Source organism: Sus scrofa, chromosome 13 (genome assembly GCF_000003025.6).
Source record: "Sus scrofa isolate TJ Tabasco breed Duroc chromosome 13, Sscrofa11.1, whole genome shotgun sequence".
Lineage (NCBI taxonomy): Eukaryota > Metazoa > Chordata > Mammalia > Artiodactyla > Suidae > Sus > Sus scrofa.
In genome coordinates, this window is record NC_010455.5 from 106,303,643 (window position 1) to 106,322,958 (window position 19,316).

At 36.7% G+C, this 19,316-nt stretch overlaps 1 protein-coding gene across 1 annotated transcript in view; it reads right to left on the minus strand.

Annotated features, from left to right (window-relative positions):
* SERPINI2 (serpin family I member 2) overlaps positions 3,673–19,316 on the minus strand; it is a 40,643-nt gene continuing 24,999 nt past the window's right edge. The window contains exons 6-9 of the mRNA XM_003132519.4: positions 16,944–17,041; positions 12,774–12,860; positions 9,879–9,968; positions 3,673–4,855 (exon numbers count right to left, since the gene is read on the minus strand). Coding sequence (XP_003132567.1) covers positions 4,779–4,855; positions 9,879–9,968; positions 12,774–12,860; positions 16,944–17,041 — 352 coding nt within the window. The 3' untranslated portion in view covers positions 3,673–4,778. The remainder of the gene's footprint in view (positions 4,856–9,878; positions 9,969–12,773; positions 12,861–16,943; positions 17,042–19,316) is intronic.

A 19,316-nucleotide genomic window follows, 5' to 3' on the forward strand; every position in this document is an offset into this window, starting at 1 on the left:
TACATAATGTTTCTGATATTCTACCTGGTGAGAACAGGTCAAGCAGTCTACCATGCCTAAGGTCAAGAGAAATGCGAAATGTGGTCCCTTTCTGAATACTGGGTCTGTACGCACACAGTCTCGTTTCCGGGTCATCACTGGCTACAGTTTAACAGATAGTTCCACAGCTTGACAAACTCCCCTGCCTTCAGGCTGCTATGTCTGTGTTTTTCTTGTTGTTGCTGCCGTCAAACTTCAAATTACACCACATATTTTCTATACTTTATAGACACATCCCATTAAAAGTACCAGATTAACACTCATTATTGTTCCTAACAACCTCTTTAATCCCAACGAAAATGTAGCTCTTGCTTACATCAGTTCCATGCCAGTAGGTATCCTGGTTGGCTTTGGCCCAGACAGCAGAGAAGATCTTTGTCACACAGTGACAGGGGAACCCAGGCTCACAGAGGCTCTGTTATCTCCATAGAGCTTCCAGGGTAGCTTTGAGGATTGACATCTAGTTGGTACAGGAGGAGAGAGCTGCTAGAGAGGGACACTTGTTTCTTAAACATTTGGGCTCACAAGTGATACACTCATCTCCACTCAAATTCTAACAATGAGACAAATTACAAGGCTCTGTTTAGACAAATGCAATGATAGGGGAAATTAAGTCTTCAGCTAGACCGCTGCTGACCAGCAACAGCTCTGCACCTCAAACCATTCTCACATGCTCAAAAGTCCTCACTAGGTTGGTTTACAACAGCAAAATAGTTTTATATGTATTCTGTTTTTAAAAATTAAATCTCGAGTTTATGAATAAACAACCGTAAATAAAGATAATGTCATGGACCAAAAACCTAGTGATAGGTGCATCCTGGAATTTTGTTTTGTTCTGTTTAATGGAAAAAAATGCTCCTTACAAAAATGACTCAGAAGACATTGTTCAAATGTGTCTTTGTTGAGAACTCCAAGATTTACAAATATAGGACTTTAAATAGCATTTATCTATCTTTTCACTATACAGGTAAGGATATTGGAGTCCCAGAGAATTGATGTGACAAGCCCAAAGTATTACATTAGACAGTGAATTATGTCTCATCTTTCATTTCTTTTATATTACAACATCGACATGATCACTTGAGGCATCAGAAAGAGAAAAGAACTAGATTTTTGACTTGAATCTCAGGCTTCAAATTTAGAGATAGCACACAGGAGCCAGAAAAAAAAAAAAAAAAAAAAAAAGCAATGTTAGGGTGTGAAAAGTGCTCTTACAAGCAAACATTACAGTAGGCTCACTCTTCCACCCTAGTCATGGAGAGTGAGTCTTGGGATCCACAGCTCAGCCCTCTCGCTCGCCTCCCCAGGGTGTGTCTGAGGCTGTCCTGTGGGAAAGTATCTTATTTCCAGAGGTTCAAAGCACTGGTTTCTAATGAAATATGCCAGAACTCCCATTGTGGCTCAGTGGTAAGGAGCCCAACTAGTATCCATGAGGATGTGGGTTCGATCCCTGACCTTGATCAGTGGGTTAAAGGATCCAGCGTTGCTGTGGCTGTGGTGCAGGCTGGCAGCTACAGCTCCAATTCAACCCCTAGCCTGAGAAATTCCATATGCTGTGGGAGTGGCCCTAAAAAGACCCAAAAAAAAAAAAAATGTAACAAATAAAAGAAATTGCCAAAAAAAATTTCTCTGTATCTTTCTAGGTTTCCAGGTCTTTATTAACCAATTTAAGAGAAACCTATAGCCCCCATCCAAAAAAAAAAAAAGAAAGAAATTGTTTACAGTCTCATACCTTTGACATCCTAGGTCCCACAGCCTAATGTAGCAGATTCATTCCCTCTAAAATGTGCCATGAATTATAACTATATAAAGTCAATAAAACCCAATTTCAAGTCTCCAAAACATATTATTACTACTTTAATAGCCATTTTGCCTCAAGGAGGGGAAAAAATTACATATATATATACATATATAATTAAAATTTTATGAAGGCTATTAATTTGATAATATTTTAATCCCACATAGATTATACACTGTTGTGAATCTTAAAGATTTCATATAGCTTGGCAGAGAAAATTATTTCATACTTATTTTATTTCATAAATAAATATACACATATATATAAATATATTCCAGACACTTCTAACCTTTGTGATATAGAACTACAATAACCACTGAGTTAATTGCAGTGAAGGTGAAGATTAGGTTTTTAACCTTGGAAGTGCTCTGACAACTATGTTTCTAGGATGGGGGAAGGAAAGATTTTCAGCTTGAATCCGCACCAGAAGGCTACTCTCTTGTCTATGAAGAGCTGAAAAATCTCTCCTTTTGTAAGGCAAATAACACTTACCATATGTACAGCATGATATCGATAAGAAAACAGCAGCAATGCAAAATCAGGCTTCATGGTAGGGAAACCAAGTCAGACATTTCGCAGATCTTGTTGAAGAAAAGCAAATAGATTATGAAAACATATACTTAAAGTGTAACCTGGGAGTTCCCGTCGTGGCTCAGTGGTTAACGAATCTGACTAAGAACCATGAGGTTGTGGGTTCGATCCCTGGCCTTGCTCAGTGGGTTAAGGATCTGGCGTTGCCGTGAGCTGTGGTGTAGGTCCCAGACGCGGCTCTGATCTCGAGTGGCTGTGGCTGTGGCATAGGCTGGAGGCTACAGCTCCGATTAGACCCCTAGCCTGGGAATCTCCATGTGCTGCAGGAGCGGCCCTAAAAGAGGCAAAGGGACAAAAAAAAAAAAAGTGAAACCTGGGCAGTCACCTTATTACATTATTCCATTTTATAAAGCCCTTCTTCCTTTCTTATCCTGTTTTATGTGTGCACTGGTTTACTGCTTTTCTGCCACCAGTAAATTGTTAGCTTGGGGAGGGCAGAGACCTTGTGAGTTCTGCTCACTAGTCGATTCTGTGCTCAGAACAGTGTCTGGAACACAGTGGAAGCTCAATAACTATTTGTGGGTAAAAAATGAATGAGTCTCCAAAGCAGATTCACATGAAACACATGGCAGAGGACTATAAGAACTCACAGAATCCAAGGAAGATAGGAACTGAGACAAACCTGAATAAAACTACTGTCATCTCAGCAGTTTATTATGCTCTTCTTCCTAAGTCAAGAAAGCATATTTTTAAACCAGTTCCATGGTGAGGAACAAAATTGTGATAGATCATCAACATATATATTAGCATTTACTGTGTTTTATCTAAGTAAGCTTGAGTTGACAGTGTAGGGAAACTAACATTGATTTCAATTATGCTATGGTTTTAAGGAATCCCATTTAGTTCTAAATTTGTCTTCCTAGTGTATTGAGTATTGCTCTAGGTTTTGCCATAGATGGACACCTAGATTTTGGAGAGAAAACTACTTTAAAGGATTATAGGAAGTTCCCATTGTGGCTTACTATGTTAAGAACCTGACATAGTGTCCATGAGGATGCAGGCTCCATCTCTGGTCTCCTTCAGTGGGTTAAGGATCTGGCGTTGCTGCAAGCTGAGGTGTAGGTCGCAGATGTGGCTTGGATCCAAGGTTGCTATGGCTGTGGTGTAAGCTTGCAGCTGCAGCTCAGATTTGACCCCTAGCCTGGGAACGTTAAAAAAAAAAAAAAAAAAGAAGAAGAAGAAGAAATGAAAGGCCCTTTTTTTTTTTCAGTAAGAAGGATTATAACAGTGATTATGTTCACAGTTTCCTAGTTCAGTTAATACCAAGTTCAAATTTTGAAATACAAAAGGCCCCTGTATTTTTTGCTGTATGTCCTTGACTAACTTATATAATGTCTTGGAGCTTCAATTTCCTCATCAGGAAGATGAATAATAGTGTCTCATAGGATCTTTAGTGCATTTAACATAATGTCCAAAAAAGTGCTTATTTCAGTGCCTGACACATAATTAGGGCTCAGCAATGGGTAGCCATAATCATTAAACTCTCTGCTGAGAATTACCAAGACAAACAAATGGACACTTTATATCACTAACATGAAGATGGAAAAAGTGTGAAACATGTTTCATCAAGGTATTGGAATGTAGTATTATTTGAGATATTTCAGTCTGATATTCAGAGGCAGGGTTCTGCATTTAATCATTATAGATTACAATCTTGGCTGTAACACTTCCCTTAGCTCAGTGTTATAACATTATGGAGGGTCAACCTCCTGAATCATCATAATTTAGCTTCCACTTTCATGTATAGAAAAGCTTTTAAGAGTTCTCACCATTTCTACTTTATTTTACATGTTTAAAGCATAAATCAAAGGAAAACATATGATAGGTCCCCAAAGGTATTGAAACAAGGCAAACATTAAACATAACACATGGAGCACCCAGTTAAGATTAGCTAAATACTCAAAGATCATCTACTATCAAAGATACTGGATCTCTGCATCTCAAGTATCCAGAGAGGCACACAGCACCCAACTTTCTTCCAATCTTACTTCCCCATGGTCTGGATAATGCTGCTATGCCTGCAAGTCAGACAGTCCAGTCTCTTAGTCACAGAGACTCTGATATCTAAGATAGGAATTTAATATCTAAGATATCTTAGGTGCATTGTTCTACATATTAACAATAATATTTTATGTAAGTACACTGCTTGTGATTCATAGAGACTTTATAAAAATACAGAAAAAACATTGAATGCATAATCTCTTTATTAATAATTTCATTTACTCATTAACACAGATTTAATACAGACACAATTTAAAACAGAAAAGGATATATAGAAGACATGTGGTGATATTTTGCCCATCAGCTATTTTCTAGGAATCACCTTGTGTTTCAAGGCTGTGCTTTTCATTCACAATGAATCTAGATCTCTTCCCTTCATCTTTTGGGTGTCAGGATTTGTCACCCTTCCCATAAACAGTATTGATTCTAGGAAAAGAAAAAAAAAACTTTAGGAATTTCTGGAGGAAAAAAATGACAATAATTAATTTTTTAAATATTTTAATGAATAATTTACTCTTTTTTCTCTATAAGGTAAATGGGCAATGTCTTAGAGAAAAGCCCACTCCTTTGTCTAAAATACATAATTATATCATTATTAATTGTTTTATTATAATTTATGAAGTATGTTAACATCCACAACAGCTTGTCATAGAAAATGCATTAATCCTGTTTTTCATACAGGAAAGCAAAAATAAAAATGACAGAGAGGTGTTCTAAATATAGAGACTCAGTCAGGCAAACATAGAACAATAAAATGGTGATGAGCGTGGGAGAGTTAAATTTAAGGCATTAGCAGTCATCTCTTTATGCATGTAACATAAGCTCTTAGGGTTAAAAGTGCAGCTTCTCAGATCTCCTCCTTCATTTCTAGATCAAAGCTTACCACTAAAGACAATGTTTTCATATCGCTAGTGCTTTCAAATCCTCACCGAGGAGATATGGTATACAGCATAAATGTAAACACCTGTTTCCAGCCATTCTATGTTTGCAGGCAAAAAGGAGCTAACAACTAGAGGACAAAACAAATAAATGATGTGTCAAAATCCATTCACCTTTCTTTTCAACTAGGGTAAGTGAAGTCGCTTGAATGGATCAATGTCAAGCATTTCCTTGAGTTACACATCCCTTATAGTCATATATGATAAAGGTTCATTTCAAAAGCGAAAAAATAAAGTTTTACATAATTTTAAAGGTCATGAAAACTATACCTACATATATTTGAAATAACAATGTTACTGTTATTAAGAAATGAAATAAAAAGGGAGAGCCCCTTTTCATTAACTCTTTATTGCTCAGTCCAAAGACAGACATGGTCTTAAGAGAATCAATAATGTGGAAATATACATAATCGCTAGCAGATTTTTTTCTACTTTTATGATTGTAATTAATAACACTTTGCCTCAAGAATCTCAAAATGCTTCCATAAACATAAGAAAACAAATATTCCTACTTTTCAGATAGATAGGGATGCATAACTAACTTCCACAAAGTGTATATTACTCTTAGTCACAATAGGCATCAACAGCAACTCTTGTATCTTGATAATTCTGTGTCATTAAAACACTTCTGGAATTCTAGTCGTGGCTCAGTGGTTAACGAATCCAATTAGGAACCATGAGGTTGCGGGTTCGGTCCCTGGCCTTGCTCGCTGGGATCTGGCATTGCCATAAGCTGTGGTGGAGGTTGCAGACGCTGCTCGGATCCCGCGTTGCTGTGGCTCTGGCGTAGTAGGCTGGTGGCTATGGCTCCAGTTCAGCCCCTAGCCTGGAAACCTCCATATGCTGCGGGAGCAGCCCAAGAAATGGCAAAAAGACCAAAAAAAACAAACAAACAAACAAAAAAAAAAACACTTCTAAGAATTGTTTGCATATGGTATTTGTCTTTGTCTTTCTGGCTCATTTCACTCAGTATGAGATTCTCTAGTTCCTTTCTGGCTCATTTCACTCAGTATGAGATTCTCTAGTTCCATCCATGTTGCTGCAAATGGCATTATGCCATTCTTTTTTATGGCTGAGTAGTATTCCATTGTGTATATATACCACATCTTCCGAATCCAATCATCTATCGATGGACACTTGGGTTGTTTCCATGTCCTGGTTATTGATATCCAGCACAAATGAACATCTCCTCAGAAAAGAAAATCATGGACTTGGAGAAGAGACTTGTGGTTGCCTGATGGGAGGGGGAGGGAGTGGGAGGGATCGGGAGCTTGGGCTTATCAGACACAACTTAGAATAGATTTACAAGGAGATCCTGCTGAATAGCATTGAGAACTATGTCTAGATACTCATGTTGCAACAGAAGAAAGGGTGGGGGAAAAACTGTAATTGCAATGTATACATGTAAGGATAACCTGACCCCCTTGCTGTACAGTGGGAAAATAAAAAAAAAATAAAAATAAAAAAAAATTTTAAAAAAGACAAAAAGATAAAATAAAAAGTAAAGAAAGAAAAAAAAAAAGAATTGTTTGCGGAGGTTTTAAAATAACTTTCCTAGAAACTAAACTCATAAATTGAAAACAAATTTAAATTTTCAAACACTTTGGGGAACTTCCCATTGTGGTGCAGCAGAAACGAATCTGACTAGGAACAATGAGGTTGCAGGTTCGATCCCTGGCCTCGCTCAGTGGGTTAAGGATCAGGCGTTGCTGTGGCTGTGGCTGTGTCGTAGGCTGGCAACTGTAACTCTGATTAGACCCCTATCCTGGGAACCCCCATATGCTGTAGGTGTGGCCCTAAAAAGCAAAAAAATAAAAAAGATTTTCAAACACTTTGAAGTGCAGAACATTACATACGTACAACCATTTGTCCCAGTCTTTTAGATCTTTTTTTTTTTTTTTTTTTTTTTTTTGGACCGAGGAGAGCCACATTTTGAATTGAGTCTTCATGCAGTTAATAATCTAACCATTACCAAACTCAACAGATTAGGAAAATCTTTCCTGACGTAATAGCAATGGATTTAAAGGCAGGCTGAAGCAAAAATCATTATTGTTTCCACTTTTCTTTTCATGCCTATTTAAAGAGGTATAGGTATTCCTCATATTTAATCAATGTTGTTATAAAACATCTCCATCAGATGGAAGCAGCTTTTACTTTATAATGTGAAAACGCAATAGCATAACCAAAGCTAATGACCTAGAAAAAAATATTTCTTAATGAATACCCTGTGCTCTGCTTTTCCTTCAACCCAAGACCTGAAAGAGTTCTAAACACAGTATTTCTTTATTATGTATGGAGTACTGTCAGTTTCAGAATCATGATTCACTACTTTTTGAGAAATAGCACATTTCATGTAGCACCTTTTTTTCTTCTGAAAGTCTTTAACACTGGCCTATCGCCTCAGCCTGAAAGAAGAAAGAATATTCTTCATTTCTCTGGCAGTTTCGCTTAGTAAGACGTTTGGATGAGTATACTAAAATATATATGACAGGAAGTCAAATACTGATGGGAAAATACAAATAATCCATGGATTTTGCATAAGAGGATTGTTTGATCAAAACAAAATTTTAAATCTAGGTAAAAACTGGTTGTACTAAATCTAAAATCATTCATCCTCATACTTCAGAAATTATCAAATGAATATATTTTATGTTAATCATTATGCCATTTAGTAGTGCACTATGATATGCCAAGTCACCATCTTCCTTAACGACTTCTTCAGTTTATTTGTAAGTGAAAATACATCACTGAATGTGTATTGTCTCAATAGGCCATTCTACATTTTATATGGCAACAATTTACAGTGTGCAATAAATGACTGGCCATTCATTTTAAACAATACTCTAAGGGAGTAGCGCTAGTTTAGAAAGTCTCATTACAACAAAGATCATGAAACAGTAGAAATGGTCATCAAGGGCCTGACAGTTAAGCATTATCACAAATAAATAAATAAATAAACTATTCTTGGTTTGGAAATTTCACTGCCACTTAATTGATAGCTATTACATAGCCTCAGTCCTCAACTTGGAAACTAGAGTCAAACATCACTATTCTAAATGCTATTATTTCCTAGGGCATATATGCCCAGTGCAGCTTCATTTCTCTTTTCCATATTCAATAATAACATACTAACTTCAAGAAATTAGAGCTCGCCAAAGGTTAAAGATGTATAGATCAAATGACATACTCAGAATATTTTTTAACACTGACACTATTGGAACTGAAGTTGTGTTAATACAATCTCAGCAAATCTGAAACTGTCCCATTGTTTCTAAGATATAATTTTCAGAGGGGTCATTCAGCATTAGTTTTATGGAATCTAAAAAAAGGACTGATAGATCCCTCAGAGAGACAATAATTTCAGAATTGCTAGTTAATCTAACAGCTTCAGACTCTGAAATTAACTATGTCTCTTCTCCATGGAAAATAATTTATAGAGAGAAACTTCCATTTTTCTTTCTTCCTTCATGTATTCAGTCTTTCACTCATTTATGTTTATTGATGTATTCATAATAAACACTATGTGCCAGGCACAGTGTCACAGGCTTCATATATTATTTTACTTAATCTATGAGATAAGTATTAATGTTATGTTCAGATAGGAGGTAGGAAAAATATGGTTTAGAAAGAGTAAGTGACTTGCCTTACAACTATTAGTTTGTTGAGCTGGAACTTGAACCCAAATCCAAACCTTTAATCTCTAGGGACACTGACATTTTATGCAAAGCACTTTGCCAATACTGGGCTGGATATGGAAATTAGTGCGATATTATCTCTCCCCCTTACATGGGGTTATGACTCCTGAGGAGTCCTAAATATACACTTAAAGAAAGTTTCCTCATTGCGTCCACATTTCTGGCCGCTTTTTCATAAAAGAAAGAACAAAAACATCTGCCCAGACTGTCTAATGCCAGTCCAACTGACTTACTATCCCTACTTTCTGCACCTAACTGTATTATTTTCATAGTTGTCCAAACTGGATTTGGAATAATGTTTGACCCCTCCCTCCCAGTAAGATCCTATAGATAGTCACTTATTCTTTTGGAATCTATCTATCAAAACTTTCACAATTCTGCAACTTCTAATTTCCACTCCCATTGTGGCATCCTTAAAAGAAAGTGGATTTCTGAGGAAAAAAGGTCTTATTCTCCCTCTGCCACTTTCAGTTATATGACCTTCGACAAACTACAGAACCTTCGTTGGTCAAATATCTAATTTATTGGAATGGTGTTAGATGTAGAGATAGGTATTTAAAATTGCCGGCATATATAATCATCATCTTGGCAGCTATTACTACTGCTACTGTTTAAATTATTGTCATCTCATAAGACACAGTGTCTGGTGCAAAATAAGCACTCAACAAACAGACACTAAAAAATCTGAAAAAATTCAAATAGATTCAATAAATTGAAAGAAAAAATGATTTCAGATATACAGACTGAAATTAGTTGCTAAAACTAGGGCGACTGTTCAGCCTAAGCAGTTCCCCCAGGGAATTCTCAAAAAGGTACCTGTTGGGTTATTCTTCATAATAAACAGGAACGGATGGTTTGCTATAAATTGGTTTTGAGACAGACTCATGATCACAGGGGTATGTATGCCTATGAAACAGAGACAACAGTTATTGAGATGTTCACATTAAAATATCAGTAAATAAAATATATCCATAATATCCATAATATGTTTTGTAGACAGGAAAGATCTTTTCGTCTGGGGAGTTAACATGTAGAAAAATAACCTCCTTCTAAATACAGAGAAATTTGGAATAAATTTGAAAATCAAAAAGCAGAATAAATATTGGATTACTCATGCAATAATTCTAACTTCATAATTATGCTCAATGAAGAAGAAAGTCTGATACTAGATTCAATTTAGTGAAGGCAATGGAAAATTTTATCTTTTAAAAAGTAACTTTCTGTTCACTTTTTATTTACATTATATGATTTATTTTATAATGTTTCAACTCCTAATTCCTACCCACGTATTTTTTTTTTTTTACCTCATTTCTATCCTTCGGGCTTGTAGTAATCACATCTGAGTTCAAATTTTTTTTTTACTTTTCCAAAATTATTCTGTGAGCTCAGAGCTTTTAGGATGTGTTCTGTGAATGTACATGGGATTTTCATTCTGATATTAGGAGAGATTTGCTGCCTTAACAAATGATTTATTATAATAATTTGTTATCACGCTGCTCCATTGTGGTGTTTGTCAGCATTTCAGAGTGGATACATTTAAATGGCTGGATTTTTTTCTTTCTAGATTAAATATTTCTACACTCAATTCAGATGTTATGCTTAGCAACAATATAATAATTCTGAATAATTTTTCAGACCCATGAAAATACTTTTTAAAATACAACTTGTGATGAGAATTGAAAAACAACTATAGAAAAGGAAAAGACCATTCCTCAGTCACAAAAAACTATTTTGTTTGTGATCAGGGTGTGCAAATCATACTGACGAAAAACACATTAACAGAGGAAATGGTTTTACTTTGTACCCACACAGGAGCTTCACAGAAATGAGGTGAATACCCAGAGTGGTTAGGTTTGAAAATGTATATACTATTTTAACAAAAAGTCATAAATTGTGGAGATGTGACTAGACAAAGAAAAAGGGTTCTAGGGGTGGTAAATTGTGGGAAAGTAAATATATGGGAAAATAATAGTAGTTAAGGATTATTTAGTAAGGTTTGATATGCACACTCATTTCAGTGCCATCTTTCATCTCCTATAATAAAGCTTCCTTCTCTTGGTGTTTCCCAATTGTTCTTAATGATTATTACATCCCCTTAGAGAATTCTACACTTAAAACAAGGGGGAGCAGAGGAGTTCCCTGGTGGTGTAGCAGTCAAGGACTTGGCATTGTCACTGCTGTAGCTCAGGTTTGATCCCCTATACAAGGAACTTCTGTATACTGTGGGTGCAGCGAAAAAAGAGAGAAGCAGAAAGAGAAAGAGAGTGAGCGAGAGAAAGGCAGTGAGCTTTAGCAGAAAGAGCTCTGAACTTAAAGTCCGGAGACCTGATTTCAGTCCAAACTCTTCTGTTTATTAATAGCATGACCTTAGGCAAACCATTTCATACAGGTGGGCCTGTTTCTTCACCAACATAATGAGAGGATCAGACAATGATATATCAGGACTCTTCTAATTTATGTAAAAGCAACTGGGAACATTTGTTTATGTGAACTAGCCACCTCAGTGCAATCAATGCAATCTTTGATTTCTCCAAGGCTTGAAATAGCCTATCCCTTCTAATCTAATTTCCTTGAGTAACAGGACAGTATTCTTCAGGGGAAAACAAAATGGTAGTGGGAGTCCAGGGTGTCCTACCAGATGTCAAAAATCCATTGGCATTAAATAACATTATAAATTAATCAAAGATAATAATGTGGGTATAAGTTTATGGAAGTTTATCAATATGACTATTTAAAAAAATGCACATCTTTTACTTACTGGTTAAAATCCAAACAGTCTCAAGAATTAAAATAGACTTATGAGGAAGTCATTAAAGTTGCTTTTCCATTTCTAATTGATTATAAGACTTTTCTCTAATCATTTTTTGAGTATTACTTCTATGCAGCCATTTATGCTATTCAAAATGCCATTTGTTCAAGGAAATATGTCATATGAGAGCGGTTTTTAAGCTGTAATGTGCACATGGGTCATGGGGAGACCTTGGAAAATGCAGATGCTGAATTAGTAGGTCCGGCTTTGGGCCTGAGGTTCTGCATTTCTAACAAGTTCCGATGTGTTGATGTTGCTGGTCCATGCATTACAATTGCAGTAGCAAGGACAGGCTGCAAGTCACTGGAGAGCCCTAGTTTTCAACCTTAGACAGACATTGCAATCACCTAGGGAAATGTAAGAAAATAGCAAAGGTTGGATTTCATCTCCCGAGATGCTGATTTAATTATTTGGGGGTGTGGACTGGGCATAGAGTTTTTAAAAGCTTTCCAGCTTATTCAAATTTATAGCTATAAATTAGAGGGCCACTGTCATAGAGATAATGACAAAAATAAAATTAGAAAATTAGAGACTAACAGTGTAAAGAAAGAGTGAAATTAATATGATTACCTAAGAGTGAGCATTCCTGAGCAATAATGATTTCAGGTTTGAGCCTAAAGTTTCTCATTGGTCCTATCTGCTAATGGCAGGTAGTAAAATTTACAAATAGATAAGTATCAGTAGCTGGAACTCAATTCCTAATCAAATCCCTTCCCTTTCCTTTTGCATTAAACTTTGGCTGCAGAGATGCATAAACAGCTTATATAGTCAACTTTTCTTCCTACAGGGTACTGGACAGTAGGAGGGGAAAGGGGTGACCAGAGGACCGCAAAGCGCAAGCACCCTCATGCTTATTTCCCCCAACCCTTCCTCCTGACTTGCTCTGATATCATTTCTCCTACCAGTTGATGATGCAGCTTCACTGCCATCTTCATTTATCTCAAAGAAAACTTTTTGCATAACTTGGGAAACATATACTTCAGATGAATCTGTTAGAAAATATGAAAGTGTATTTAAGGGTTAAAATTCAGAGCCACTACGTATTGGATTCCAAGTTAATTACATTTTCAAATGAACAAAGAAAAGGAAAAAAAAAAAACCCGAAAACCTTTTCAAGGTAGTTAATTTGCTAGAGAGAAAGGTGGTTTAGGGTTAGCTCTTGCAGAGATGATACAGAGACCCAAGTTTAGGTCAGATATAAAAGGTAAAGGTAGAAGGGGATAAGCCTCAAATCAGGCAGCCCACTTAGTGAAATATTTGAATGGTTAGTGGGTTTTGCCCCCCTTCATCATGGTCCACAGACAAGATTAAAAAAGGCTTTACAGATTTGAATTAATCTCACCCTATGAATTCAACCTCAGAGCCAACTCACCTTTTAAATTCTGTATTGGGTTTTGATCTGAGCTGAGAACAAAATTTACTTTCCTTCAAGACTGGTGAGGCGAGGAAAGTCTAAAGAGCTAAAGAGCTTTTGTGTCATCTGTTACAAAATCACTTCAGAGCAATGCTTTAAAACCTGCCAAATTTCTCAGTGTAAGATAGTGTCTTAACAACGTTTTGTTCAGCTGTGGAGACAAGCTGAGAGAGAAGGCCCCTCTTCTCCCTTCAGTGGATCTGAGGTATGTGTGAAGCATTTCTGATACAGTGACCTGTGGAGAGTCTCTTCCAGAAGTGAAAGTGAAATCATGATTTCAGAAACCGTCTGCCACCTGAGCTCTGTCAAGACCAGATGATCCAACAATGTTCCTCAGAGATTCAAGGAAACATGGTCGTAAGTTCAGTGATGACAAGAGGGTGGAGGAGAGGAAGATGGGCCCTGAAACTTGCAGAGAAAGAAAAGAGGAAGGAGCTTTGTCTCTCTTGAGCGAGAAAGCAGAAGTGACATGGATGGACTCCACCAAAAAGGAAAAAATAAAGGTTTAGAAGGATTCATGACAAAATAATTTAGTCAAGGAGAACCAGCTCTGATCACTTACAGAAAAGTAAATCCCCTCAGGCAGGGGAGAGAGAAGTCATCAAAGTGTTATTTGCATAAAAAATGGCTTCCTAAAAATAAAGTTCAAATTGCTTGTGATGACTCCATCTGGGCCCCTGATTATCTCTCATCCTCATCTCTCACCCTCCTCTCCTCATCCAGTGGCTTCAGCTATAAAGTCAAGCAGTCAAAGCTTTAGCCCCACCTCACCTTCTGCTTAACATTCCTTTTCTCAGAGTTTGCTCTGGTTGGCTCCCTTGTTACTTAGGTCCCAGCAAAAATGACACTCCCCAGTCTTCTGTTCCCACCCTCATCCTGCTCTTAGTGACCTAATCTGTTTATCCCATGACTCTATTTTAGTTAACTCATACATCTATTACCTCACCATTTAGTTAACTAATTATCTGCTGATTGTCCATCTGCCCCAACAGATGTAACCTTCACTTGAACAGGGACTTCCCTGATTTTATTCAACACTAGAAAACAGCCTGGCACAGAGTTGGCTTACAATAAACCCCAGCCAAATAAATAAATCAATGGATATGAATCTAGTGATAGAAACAGGAAAGATGAAGAGAAGGGACATCCACATCATTTATATGGATTAACTAAAATGCAGGAGTGTGATCTTTTAAGGTCAGGCAAATAAGCATGTTCTTCTCCCACAACTCCCTGGAATAAGAGGATTCAGACATAAAGCACCCTTTGCATGAGGGGTCCATACAAAGAATAAAAACCAAAAGTAGGTTGCGGTGGAGAACTTCACACAGTTTAATACTCGCCCCAGACCAAATGACTCCTTGGCTCTTAGACCAAGCAACTTGGTCTCCTGTGTCCCCTCTTAAACAGAGGGGACTTAGTCTTGAGCAAAGAACAGGACCTGGGAGATGATAGAGTAGAACAAGAAATCTGGATTCCACAAACTCACTGGTTTTTATATCTTTGTAATAATTCTTTCCCTTATTTTTCCATGAAAATTCCAAGTGAGTCTTTGTCAAGTTAAGAGGACAGGAAACCTTCAATAGCTTTACTAGAAGACATGCAAATAAATACCAATGTGCCATTTGCCCACTTACTTTTTTTGTATTTAACATTTACTGAGTTATCTGCTCTATGACAGGTGTTGAAAGAAGTGACTTAACGTACATTCTTTTATTTGTCTCTGTCACTAGGATATATTATCTCATTTAATAGATTAGATAAGCGAGGTTCAGAAAGGTTAAATATTTTACTAAAGGTGACACAAGAAGTACTGACAGAAGTCAAATATTCATCTCAAAATCTCCAAAATAGTAACAAGGACCTACTGTATAGCACAGGGTAACCAACTTGATACTGTGTAATGGCCTATATGGGAAAAGACTCTGAAAAGGAATGGATATATGTATATATATAACTGATTGGCTTTGCTGTACACCTGAAACGAACACAACTTTCTAAGTCAGCTATACTCCAATAAAATTTATTTTTTAAAAAAAATTTCCAAAGTAACTCTTTGAAACCATTTCATTCAAAATTTGTGAACATGAGTAAAAGTAGCATCTCTTTTGTGTAAATACCCCCCTAGCACCAGCATTGTACTGGTTCACTGTACCTTTTAGTGAATGTTTATTGTACAAATGGGAAGTAGGGGTAGCAGGTAATTAATTCACTGTCCTCCTGAAGCTAGAAATAGTGCCAGCATTGGCTGTGGCTGTTCTATTTCAGGCAATAAGACAGAACCAATGTAGTCAAAACAGCTCAAATAGGTAACTCAGGAGAGAAACAGGTAACTCAAAGCAAAAATGGTGGACATATTCTTTTCCATTCAGGGTTATTCTCCTGCACAAACTCTTTCATAAAGCATTTTGGAAATATTTCCTTGAGAAATCTGCTTGTAAAAGGAGGTTTTATAGAAGTCACAAATTGCTGCAAATTTGCAGAGCGAGTGGCTGTTTGAAATGTCTGAGATATAGCAAGTGAGCTTTCGAAGGCCAGAAAGAAATTTAAGAGGAAGAGGTGTTTAAAAAATGGTTTGGTTTATTTCAAGTTGGTGAGGTGGCTGTGTTCCAAGGCAGACTTAGATAGCATCCTATTGCAGTATCTAATTTTGACTGTCTCCTTCCTGATGCTGATGAAATTGTCAAAGAAGTCAGATCTCTCTATCCGTGTGAGAACAAGAAGGTAAATCACGTGTGAAGGTGATAATGAACATCTATGTCACCTGTGGACCCCACCCACCTCCTCCACCAGGAAAGCTCATTCATTCTATTCATTTACCCACATAATTGATAAGTGCATAAATTTACCCACACAATTGATAAGTGAATAAATTAATGAATACTTCTCCTAAGCTCCGATATCCATGTAGGAACATACAATAATTGAGTTATGATATCAATCCCCATCATAGAGACAAGTATGTATCATTAGGACTTTTTAAAAATAAAACAGAAGACTGAATTTAAAAGAGTATAAGTAACTTGGGACACACTGGTCCTCTTCAATAATTTTTTCTTAGTTATTTTTGTACTAGTGGGGACTGCCAGGATGAAAAAAACTAAAACAATCTTGGGCTTTGTTGTGTAAGCATCAGAATCAGGCACAATTTCCCAGGTGCCAGAGCATAAAAGCGCCATCTCCTCAGATCTGTTGTCAGTCTCCAGCTAAATATAGAAGCTGCGACATTACAATTTCTAGATTGTGTTCATCATCCAGCATCTTGTGGATGCCTATTTCACAGGCTCTAATATTATCAAATTAACATTTGCAAATTGGTTCATAAGAGTTTTTTTAGCTCTGCTTGGACAAAAGGCTCAAAGTCATACTTCCCATTATTCAGATCAGGAAATCCAAACAGGACTGGAATCAAAGCCCATATAACACTTTACCCACATAGTTTCATTTTTAGCGTGTTTAGAAGGCTTATCTAACCTCTAAAATACTGTCCGATTATCATTAAAGAAAACTACTTGAATGCAAAATAGACGTGCTTGTTTACAGACAGCCTGACGTGATTACGACATTTATTCCCCATGTACGTAGTTTTGGGAGCCCAAAACATAGTCACTAAGAAAACATATTAACATGATAATACAAGAACTATTTGTCATATTACCTGTTATTCCAGAAAGGTCACAGCCACCACTAAATATCTCAGTTATATTCAAAGAATATAAAGCTTGTTTGAAGTCTAATTTTTGTTCTACTTTAAATCTGAAAAAGAATGAAGAGGAAAATTCTTGTAACACTGTACACATTTGCTACCAAAATGCTTTCTATAAACAGATGACTTAGAGGGGATTATATCGCGAAATCCTTTGTTTTCATTATTCCAATTACATATCCTCATATTTCACGCCATTTTCCCTCAGCTCCACTGAGCAGTTCTGGGTTGCTAAAAACTTGCTTCTGCAGATAAATGGTTGGAGGGAAGGGGGAAGAAAATATTCTGGTTTATTTATTTATTTATTTGAAGTAAGTAACCCAACAAAACAGGGTGAGAGTTCTAAGTTTTTGATTTTTTGGCTTCTCCCTAGTCTTCTAGGCTTCCTTCCAGCAACAGTATAGACTCAATTTTTTCACCTCATCAAAGATGGTTCCTGGCAGGCATCCAAGATGCTATGAGCAGGAAAGAGAAGCCAATGGTCCTTAAAGAAGCCTGTTGGCCACTAAGGTACAGAGAGGCAGCATTAGTAACCTATCATCCTTCCCATCCATTGTCACAGTTGATGTGACCTCCTTCAGTTTATGGACACACCTAACATCTCCCCAACAGGCCCTGTAAAAGAAGTAGATGATTGAAAAGGAACTAAATTTTTTCAAATCCACTAAAGATAAAATTTTAAGAGGGGAAAAAAAAAAAAAAGAAGCTGGCTAAAACTTCTCATGGCCCTAAGTTAGGACCCTAGATTCTATGCAGGTCTCCAAGCCTCAGCTTGCCTGAAGTGGGGACTTAACCACAGATTCAAAAAGGTTCTCTAAGGCACTCATCTGTGATTCCAAGTCCACAGCAATCACCGACCTTTGCTTTTCCATTAAAATAAAATAAAATAAAATAAAATAAAATAAAATAAAATAAAATAAAATAAAATAAAATAAAATAAAATAGAAGTTGGTACTTATTGACTTTATGGATGCCAAAAGCATCCACTTACATTTTACAACCAGGTTAGAGACTTTGTTTATGAAAGAAGAAAAGAGTGTAAGTCCTTCTACAAGGAGTGCTATTGAGCTGTTGCGCTTCTTCCTCAGAGAAATCCCAGGACGGCTCCAGCCCAAAGAGCTCTATCCATGCCCAGGTGGGCCTTTGCCCTGTGCTCTCTGGTTTGCATGCAGACCTGATTGCTCAAGCATGAGAGCCTTGCTTAGCTAACAGGTAGGCCCACATCTGGGGCTAGAAATTAGTGTGGACAATCAGTCTGATTAGATCATTGTTATAATTGCCAAATACTGAACAAGCTTTTTAATTACAATTCTCCAAAACAATGAACATATTGTGGAAAAAATTTACTGGGCCTAAATTATTTCTTGGTAAAATATTGTGCACTTTTGGAAAATGTTAATTTATTCTGAAGCCTAGCTAACTGGAAACAGGCAGAAATCACAACAGGCGCATTAAAACTTACTGATAATGAAAATAACTTGTTTTATGCCAATCGTTTTCTTCATTTTAACTTCCTGCTAAGAAAGATAATATGCAGCATGGTTATGTTAAGGTTTTTGGGTTCTTTTTTTTTCCTGTTTTCATTACCACACTTGTTTTTTTGTACTGAATGGAGTATGGGCTTCTAAAAGGTGGAGAACAAAAGTTCTAGTTCGCCTATAATTTGGCTATTTTTAGGATAACAGTCCAGTGATTTGAGGATAATGAAAAGAGTACTGAAAGACTTATTACAACCTTTAATAAGGCCTAATTATCACCAGAGAGTCATTTAAGTAACAGTCTTGCTCATAATATAGCCCAATGAAACCTACAGCGATAGAAACCCATTCAACCATTTAGTAAAAGTATAATCTACAGCCAATTTCTAATTAGCCATAATTATTGGAGCCATGAATAGTCAGGTGCAAAGTAGAACATCCATGTCTTGGGCATTTAATAGAGATTACAGTTTTTAATCTTCACAAAAACCCTAGGAAGTTAGCATTCTTATTCCCATTATCATCTAAGAAAGTGAAGGCTTTGAAGAGGTTGATTTCCAGGCTCAAGGACAAGATAGGAGACAGTTAACAGTGCTAGGATTAAATTCGATCCATTTCAAGTCAAAGCTAATGTGTTAACTTCTACCTCCTTTAATCAAAATATAATTTGGAGTTCCCTGATGGCCCAGGAGGGTATGGATCTAGCGTTGTCACCACTGTGGCTTGGGTCACTGCTGTGGCACAGGTTTGATCCCTGGCCTGGGACACAGCCAAAAAAATAAGAAAAAAAATTTTAAAAATAAAAAATGTATATAATTCTAAATCATAATCTTTTTTTTTCTTTTTA